This window comes from Cucurbita maxima, unplaced genomic scaffold (assembly GCF_002738345.1).
Source record: "Cucurbita maxima cultivar Rimu unplaced genomic scaffold, Cmax_1.0 Cma_Scf00038, whole genome shotgun sequence".
Classification (NCBI taxonomy): domain Eukaryota; kingdom Viridiplantae; phylum Streptophyta; class Magnoliopsida; order Cucurbitales; family Cucurbitaceae; genus Cucurbita; species Cucurbita maxima.
The window spans coordinates 49,285-57,640 of NW_019272054.1; the positions used below are offsets into that span (position 1 = coordinate 49,285).

General features: G+C 37.1%; 1 protein-coding gene across 1 annotated transcript in view; it reads left to right on the forward strand.

Annotated features, from left to right (window-relative positions):
• The first annotated feature begins 4,331 nt into the window (after positions 1-4,331).
• Positions 4,332-8,356, forward strand: part of LOC111468970 (guanosine nucleotide diphosphate dissociation inhibitor 2) — a 5,717-nt gene continuing 1,692 nt past the window's right edge. Inside the window, exons 1-10 of the mRNA XM_023114149.1 lie at positions 4,332-4,575; positions 5,176-5,238; positions 5,341-5,424; positions 5,591-5,698; positions 5,813-5,985; positions 6,582-6,693; positions 6,779-6,859; positions 6,988-7,050; positions 7,193-7,294; positions 7,638-7,762. Of these exons, the coding sequence (XP_022969917.1) occupies positions 4,489-4,575; positions 5,176-5,238; positions 5,341-5,424; positions 5,591-5,698; positions 5,813-5,985; positions 6,582-6,693; positions 6,779-6,859; positions 6,988-7,050; positions 7,193-7,294; positions 7,638-7,762 (998 nt within the window). The 5' untranslated portion in view covers positions 4,332-4,488. The remainder of the gene's footprint in view (positions 4,576-5,175; positions 5,239-5,340; positions 5,425-5,590; positions 5,699-5,812; positions 5,986-6,581; positions 6,694-6,778; positions 6,860-6,987; positions 7,051-7,192; positions 7,295-7,637; positions 7,763-8,356) is intronic.

Genomic DNA, 8,356 nt, shown 5'->3' on the forward strand with positions numbered 1-8,356 from the left:
GGGGGGGGGGGGGGGGGGGGGGGGGGGGGGGGGGGGGGGGGGGGGGGGGGGGGGGGGGGGGGGGGGGGGGGGGGGGGGGGGGGGGGGGGGGGGGGGGGGGGGGGGGGGGGGGGGGGGGGGGGGGGGGGGGGGGGGGGGGGGGGGGGAAATATTTATTTATAGTTGAGTTGGAATATTAGAAAAAGGAAAAGGGATTGAAAGGGAAAGATAGGGGTGGGAATTACAAGGCCGGTTTGGGTGATTGGGTAGGCAAGCAAGGAAGATGCATTGAATTGCAAAAGAAAGAGAAAGACCCAAAGAGGAGCTGTAAGGCATGTGCAACTCACATGCTTGCTTACCATTAATAATAAGAATCAAACCCTGTCCCGTCTCTTCTGATTTTCCCCCTTCCCTCTCACTGTCACGCCCAATATTTTCCCACCTCATTCATCACGTGGATGTTGCTGGGTCACAATAGTTCACCTTGCATTGGTTTCAAGTTAAAAGTTGTAATTGCATATTAGGTCACGATTGTTTTTAACACTTCTTTGATGTGTGTATATAGTAAGGTATAGTAATCGGATGGGGAGAGTGTGGAAAGGGATGAAGGATATGTTGGGTTAGTGTGGAACAAGGAAAATGAAAAGGACGTGTGTCATGGAATGTGTGGGATGGAGGGGCATTTTGGGAATATAGATTTGTGTATCAGAGGAACACTGGCATGACATGTTGAAATCATATCTATTTTTCTTCCATTTCTGTGGTCATCTTTTTGGCATCTCATCCCCTCTTTTCCCATCATCTACACCCTCTTCTCATTTCTTTTCCTTTCAAATCTTTTGTATATATATTAAAGTTAATTGTCTTCTTAATGGCTCCTAATCCATGTTTTAACCATTTTTGGGACTTTGTTCTTCTGCTTCAGCTAATTCAAAAAATTCAAACTTTTTGTTTGATTTTAGAATTGGGTTCTTTTCCTTCGATGCATGTGTTCGGCTAAAAACACCCATAAAAGGGGGGAAATCTTATTATCTCTTTCCATCTAATATCTCTCATTTTTCATCTCCCTCTCGCTTTCGGTCTACAACATACACTACTATTAATCGAACTATAAGGTTTGTACCATCTCATTCCATTTATCCAACTTTGAGATTCAAATTCAGTCAAAGATGAAAAAGACTCGAAAAGCTAAACCCTAATCTCCAATTAACTCGATAACACTATGCAAAATGACCGCACCCTAAGAAGCAAAATTTAGATATGAAAAACAAACCTTAGATCCTATAATCAACCATCAATTCAATTTCATAACCCATAAAAAAAGTTGAAAGTAGAATTCATTTTAGAGATAATGAAACGAATAAACGTCGTCAGGACACTAAGAAAGAAGGCACGAAAAGCAATAGCTATCACAGTGAGTGCAAAGGGAAGATTCGGTTGAACTAATGCATTGAATTGAGGAGAAAAATGGTAGAACTGCACAACATCACATACTCGATCTCGATCTAGACGGAAAAAAAAGAGATAATGGGTTAGATATAGAATTAAATTATATGAAAAAGTGAGTGAATTAAAAAAGAAAAAAAGAAAAAAAAAAGAGAAAAAAAGACAGAAAATAAAAAGAAAGAAAAAAAGAAATTGTGTAAAAAGTTGAAATAAAAGAAGAAAAGAGAAAGGAGGGCAGGGGGTCGGAACCTTGGAAGACACATTCTTCGTTATCTTTCTAAAAGCAGGAAGTTGTATTTGTTTCGTAAACTCCACTTGGCGTATGAAATTCACTGAACCCATCCTTCTCTCTTCCTTTTTGACGCTTCAGTAACGTTAAAATTTAACCAAAAATAAAATTATACTCCAAAACCCTCTCTTCTGTGTGCTGTGACCAACCACCCCATCAATTCACTATTATTCATCCCCTCTCTCCATACATTCTTCTCCTCCCATTCACCGCCTTACTCATCATCATTCCCATAAATTCCCCATCCCCCCCCCATTTCTCCACTTCCCCTTCTTCGATTTCCATTTGAACGGATTTCTCCCCAATTCCTCTTCTCTTTCGTAGATCTGCGCTTTTCTTTTCAGCTTCTCCCCAAATCTCTACATCACTTTTGATTCTAGGGCTTTACGATTGATTTTGGTTTGATTTGGAGCCATCCAATTGAAATTTCGTCAATGAGACTTGGATTTCCAGAAGCCGAGGAGCGGGGGGTTCCGAATCCTGAGGACTGGGTAAATCTGCAGCAGCGGAGCCAAAAACAGCCATGTTATTTCATGGACGGAAGGTCCACTTCTAATTTCACTTCCGATTCGGCCAATAGGATTTCGTATTACGCGCAGGAGCGGCGGCGGGTAGAGTACGCGCGGTCTCTATCGCAGGGGAAAGCGCGGCGGTTGGTGCCGGCAGCGAGCTATTTGGGGGTGCTGATATGCCTGGCTGCGTCGCTGTTGATTCTTCCGTTGATTCTGCCTCCGCTACCGCCGCCGCCGTTGATGCTGCTGCTCCTCCTTCCGATTGGGCTTCTGGGAATGCTTATGGTGCTGGCGTTTATGCCGTCCAATGACACTAAGGATCTCAGCTCCTCTCATACATATATGTAACGTAAATGCGAAATGGTTGAAAATTTTGTATCTCCTTGCCTTTTTTCTGTACGCTTGAGACTGAAAATGGTTCTTTGATTACTTGAAAATGGTTCTTAGATTTGATCACAATGAATCCGGCCTCATGATTTTTGCTCTTGCTTTTCAATTTTGACAATACTGATCTGTTGTGATAATATTTGCTAAAACACCCCCTCTCCATAATAGAATGATATAAATGTAAGATCTTTTGTTTTGGGCTTTTTAAAAAGTCTCAATATCGTTGATCCCTAAATTAGCTAAACCAATGTGGGATTCTTTCATTGAAGGACACCAATACTCCTTCAAATTCATCCTTTTAGTTATTTGAAGGACAGCCAATACTCCTTCAAATTCAATACTCATTCAACCAAATACATTTTTATGTTTATTATTATTTCGTCAATATAAAATATAGCTTTTTATTTATTATTATTTTTTTATTACATACAAAAATGTTGGGGGAGAAAAACGTGGAATACAATAATAATAATAATAAATAAATAAATAAATAAATAACTGGATATTTGATTTGGGTGTTATGTGGTACAACTGGGTGGAATGAGATAAACGAGAGGAAGGATAGATTTTAGACTTAATGGGGAAGTTTAGGATGAACGAGTAAAGGATAAGCTTTGAACTTAACCCACAAATAAATAAATAAATAAATAAATACATAAAAGAAACCTACCAAATATTTTTATATGAATTATATGTAAGCGTGAAAAGGGTTCGCCCAACCCACAAATTACAAATGGGCCTCTGGCCCATTTATCTTCAATTCAACTCGGCTTCAACTTGGGAAAAAATAATTAATTTGAAAATTGAGCAAATCCATGAAACCAGTTATGCTTTGGAATTAGGAAAAAAAAAAAAAAACTTAATATTTAAAATATGATTTCTGATCGAATAAAATGTGTTTGGAGGTGTCTTGACTAATTTAGAGAAGGATCGTAAAGCCCAAAGTTTTAGAGAAAGATCGTAAAGCCCAAAGTCCTTTAAGCCCAAAGTCCTTTGTTCGAGAACTCTAGAGAAAGAGTGAGCCTATGGAGATTAAAGGAGGAGAGAGACTGTTTGAGAGCTTTATAGGTTATGAGGGAGGCTCTATTAGTATAGTTTGTTCGAGGGGAGGATTGTTGAGAGGGAGTGCTTATGCTTAAAGTTGATAATATCCTATCATTTTAGATAGCCGTAATTCCTAACATGATAAAAAAGATTGAATCATTCCTGTCCAACTTGCTTTGGTTTCACACCTTAAATACTTTCTTTCTTTTTCGTTTAAACCTTCCATAAATATCCTTCACTCAAAAATATGGTTTTGGCATTGGTTTTGAGTTCCATTCTATCTTCTCCCTTCTTTTTTTATGCCTTTAATTCGTTTAATTTAATCTTTATATAAAAATTTAATTTTTATCAAAATTTTATTAAATAATAATAATAATAATTTTCATCATTTATTTATTTATTTTTAAATCATAAGAACAAATATTAAATTGAATACACCAACTAATTTTGACATTTGATGCTAACAGCAAGGGTAAAATACATTTCCATCCTAGTCTTCATATTTTCAAACTCAAACATTTTTGTCTGATTTTATTTATTTTTTAAATATTTTAAATTTATCTTCTTACTTGGGTTAAAAATAATAATACATTTTCCCCCCTAAAAAAATGGGGGGTTGAATATGATGAGGATTGGGCAAAGGGTGGAGGTGTTTATATTTAAGTTAGGGAAGAAAGCAATGATTTTGGTATGCATGCCTATTGACTCCTTCAGGAAGCCCTAGAGTGAGCAACGACCTTCTCCCTCATCAAATCTTATTCTTACTGTAGATCTGTTTCCACTTCCCCCGGATTGCTCTCTGCTTCTTCGTTTTTCAGACCTTCAATCGCCATGGATGAAGAGTATGACGTTATTGTGCTTGGAACCGGTCTCAAGGAGTGCATCCTCAGTGGCCTTCTCTCTGTCGATGGCCTCAAGGTCTTCATTTTACATCCTCTACTCTTTTTTCTTTCTTTTGTTCTCGAATTCAGCTGCTTCGATTTTTAAATTCTGCGATCAATCTTCTATATGTTTTTTATTCTGATCGGTCTTACTTCTACCTCTCATTTCCTGCATTTACCTTGCTTTCCTATCTTGATCTTAGTTGCATCCTTGAATTCTTGTACTTCTTTATCACTTTATTTTTTCATCAAAGAGATCGTTGTTTTGCGCTCTTGAGTTGATCTGCACTCCAGATCAACATATTGGATATCATAGTTCTTTTCTTTTTTGCATCACCAGTGAAGCAATTTCATGTCAATAACTTTCGTACTTTGTTGGCCATTTTATTGCGAAGTAATTACTTGTTCATCAAGTGAAGAAATTGGCCGGGGCTTCAGTGGATATTAATTCTTTTATGCTCTGCTACAATCTTCTCCTTTATCGATGCAATGATCTATAAGTTTGACTTCGGGTGTTTACTGGTGTTGTGGGATCCTTGACATGCTTACTCCATAGGCTTGCGTGATATGCAGGTCTATGTTCTCTATTTGAATTGTTGAGAAGCTTTTTCTCTCACATTCATTTTTCATGTTCTAGGTTCTGCACATGGATAGGAATGACTATTATGGAGGGGAATCTTCATCGCTTAATCTCATTCAGGTCCTCTCTCTGCTGACTAGTCCCATCGTTTAAGCCAATTCCAGTATTCTTGTGCTATTCTTCAATCATGTCATGTATTTACTGTATTAATTTAATTTGCAGCTTTGGAAACGGTTCAGGGGAGATGACAAGCCACCTGCCCATCTGGGTTCTAGTAGGGACTACAACGTGGACATGATTCCAAAGGTCTTCGTTCCCCCACCTTGTTATGGTTTTCCAAGTTTCTTGCTCACTTTGTCAACTGATATGCTCGTCACTTCTATTTTCTAATGAACCTGTTTTCTCATTGTTTACGTTTTTTCCTTTCACAATTCTCAATTTTATATTAATACTTATTTTTCTGTGTGGCTAGTTTATGATGGCAAATGGAACACTTGTGCGTGTTCTTATTCATACAGATGTAACCAAGTATTTGTCTTTTAAAGCCGTTGATGGTAGCTATGTGTATAACAAAGGAAAGGTATTTTCTATTTTCGTTATACTTTTGTTCAAGTTTCCATACTGTTTGTCTTGAAACTCTTATTAAAACATAAAACTTATATCGAACTTAATGATGCCAAATGCCTTTTTGTAGATCCACAAAGTTCCAGCCACGGATATGGAAGCACTTAAATCTCCACTTATGGGTTTATTTGAGAAGCGCCGTGCTCGGAAGTTCTTCATCTTTGTTCAAGATTATGATGAAAGTAATCCTAAGACACATGAGGGAATGGACTTGACGAGACTGACAACAAAAGAATTGATTGCGTATGCCTCAAGTTCCATATATAACTTTGTCATGTTATTGACATAACTCTGACCTCAATACTAAAAGAAATAGAAACATTTAAATAACTCTTACTAACGAAATTTGAATGGTCACCTGGGATTTCCTACAATATCATCATCAAACACTCATTGTCTAATGCTTAAATTGAATGCTTAGGCATCTTAGGGTGTGGATATTACCTTAGGCATCTCAGGGTTGGAAATTTAAAATATGTAGGGTTGGGGACAGGGAAATAGATTTCCTTAGTTTTTTTCAAGAATGGAATGGAGACGAGATATATGTTTCAGCCTGCCATATATAGCTTTTTTCTATCACATTATTTATAAGAATATATTAATTTTTAAAAATCTAATCTCTTTTTTAGACATACTTTTTATTCAGGTAGCTTTCCGCATCTTTATCCTAAAAGGATTCTTAATGTCTTAAACCACCGTGCTTCGGTGTGTTGTCTCTATATCAATAGGCCCCATTGATCGTCTTGATCATAGTATATCTAGATGTCTTCGTTCTATAATAGTTGTTTCTTAATATGTTGTATAGATTAATGTGCTTATATGAAATTGATTCTTAACAGAAAATATGGACTCGATGACAACACCATTGACTTCATTGGTCATGCATTGGCACTTCAAAGAGATGATCGCTATCTTGATCAGCCGGCACTAGATACAGTAAAGAGAATGAAGGTGACAGCCATCTAGAGTTGCTAATTACTCTGTTCTTTTTCGCATGTTTTAAATCTCTTTTCTCCCTTTCTTATTTGTTTGATAGCTTTATGCGGAGTCTCTGGCACGCTTTCAAGGAGGGTCTCCGTACATCTATCCTCTATATGGACTAGGGGAGCTTCCACAGGTCTTTCTCTTTCTCTCATCCTGTCTATTTACTTACTCTAGCATTATTAGGTATAATTTTAGTTCTCTTTTGTACATCTGCCTCTTATTGCTCTATGTAATCTATATCTACTCTCACTCTTCTTACAGGCATTTGCTCGCCTTAGTGCTGTCTACGGTGGAACATATATGTTAAACAAACCTGAGTGCAAGGTTGCCCATATGAATTTGACTATTTGATTTCATATTCGGCTATATTTTTCATTGTTTTTAGTTTTTTCTTTTTAAAAAAAACATTTCATGAACAGTTTTATCTCTCTCTTTATGGTAAAGTGGGTTGATCTTTGAATGCTAGGTTGAATTCGATGAGGAAGGAAAAGTTGTTGGTGTCACATCAGAAGGGGAAACTGCCAGGTGCAAAAAGGTTGTCTGTGATCCTTCCTACTTGCCTAACAAGGTAAGAACTTTAATGTCCTATTCAAATCATTGTGTGTTTCGTGGACTGATTTTATTTTAAGATTGGGTCTGCATATGCAAACCATCTATAACGTGAGCCTGTATTCTTTTCTTTTCTTAATCATATATTTTATTATTGTATTTTTGGGCTTTCTCGATCAGTAAATGGAGCCTTATAACTTTATCCATCTCATTGTGGAATAGCCTTGGCAGTCGAGGAACCATGATGATGTCTCTAAACCAGACTCATTATACTTCTCTTTTTCTCATTATTATGAAGCCTGATGCATAAGATAAAAAGACAACACTTCCTATCTTATGTGATGTTGCATATCTTGAAACAGGTCAGGAAGGTTGGTAAGGTTGCTAGGGCCATTGCCATAATGAGCCACACCATACCAAACACCAATGATTCCCATTCGGTGCAAATTATTTTACCGCAGAAGCAGTTGGGTCGCAGATCAGACATGTAAGCTCTTGTATAGTGCTTATTGTTAGAGTAATTAAAATTCCATTCTGCACTTCTCCGACATTCAACTGAAGTTCTGACATTATTTAGGGTAGCTTTAGGAAAGGGCAGGTATTTTAGTTTATTATGTTAGTTGTATCTGTTTTGAAGATTATTCTTTTGTTTCCAATTTTTTACAAATATGATAACTCTCACTTTTATTATATGTCTTTGACAAAATTTTGGAACACTCCCCATGATTAATTCTCCACTTTTGGTTTTTATTTTTCCCAATAATTTAATACTGACCTATAGCTTCTACTGGCCTTTTCTTATCTAATGGAGATTTGAAGACTTATTACCTCATGGCCAAAATTCACTTTTCTGTTTTTATCTGTCACTGAGTTTCCTATTCAGTTATATGTGAGTTATAGGAGGGTTTATGCCTTGACATAAAATATTTTTGAAGAATTATAAATCTTGGTCGTACTTTGCATATGTCAGTTTGTTGGATAAGGTATAAGTTATTTCCACCTTATAGCTTGATCTTTCATTTCAAGAGTTTTGTTAAGTGTACCTCACCCTTCTATAACTCATCCCACCCCCCCCCCCCCC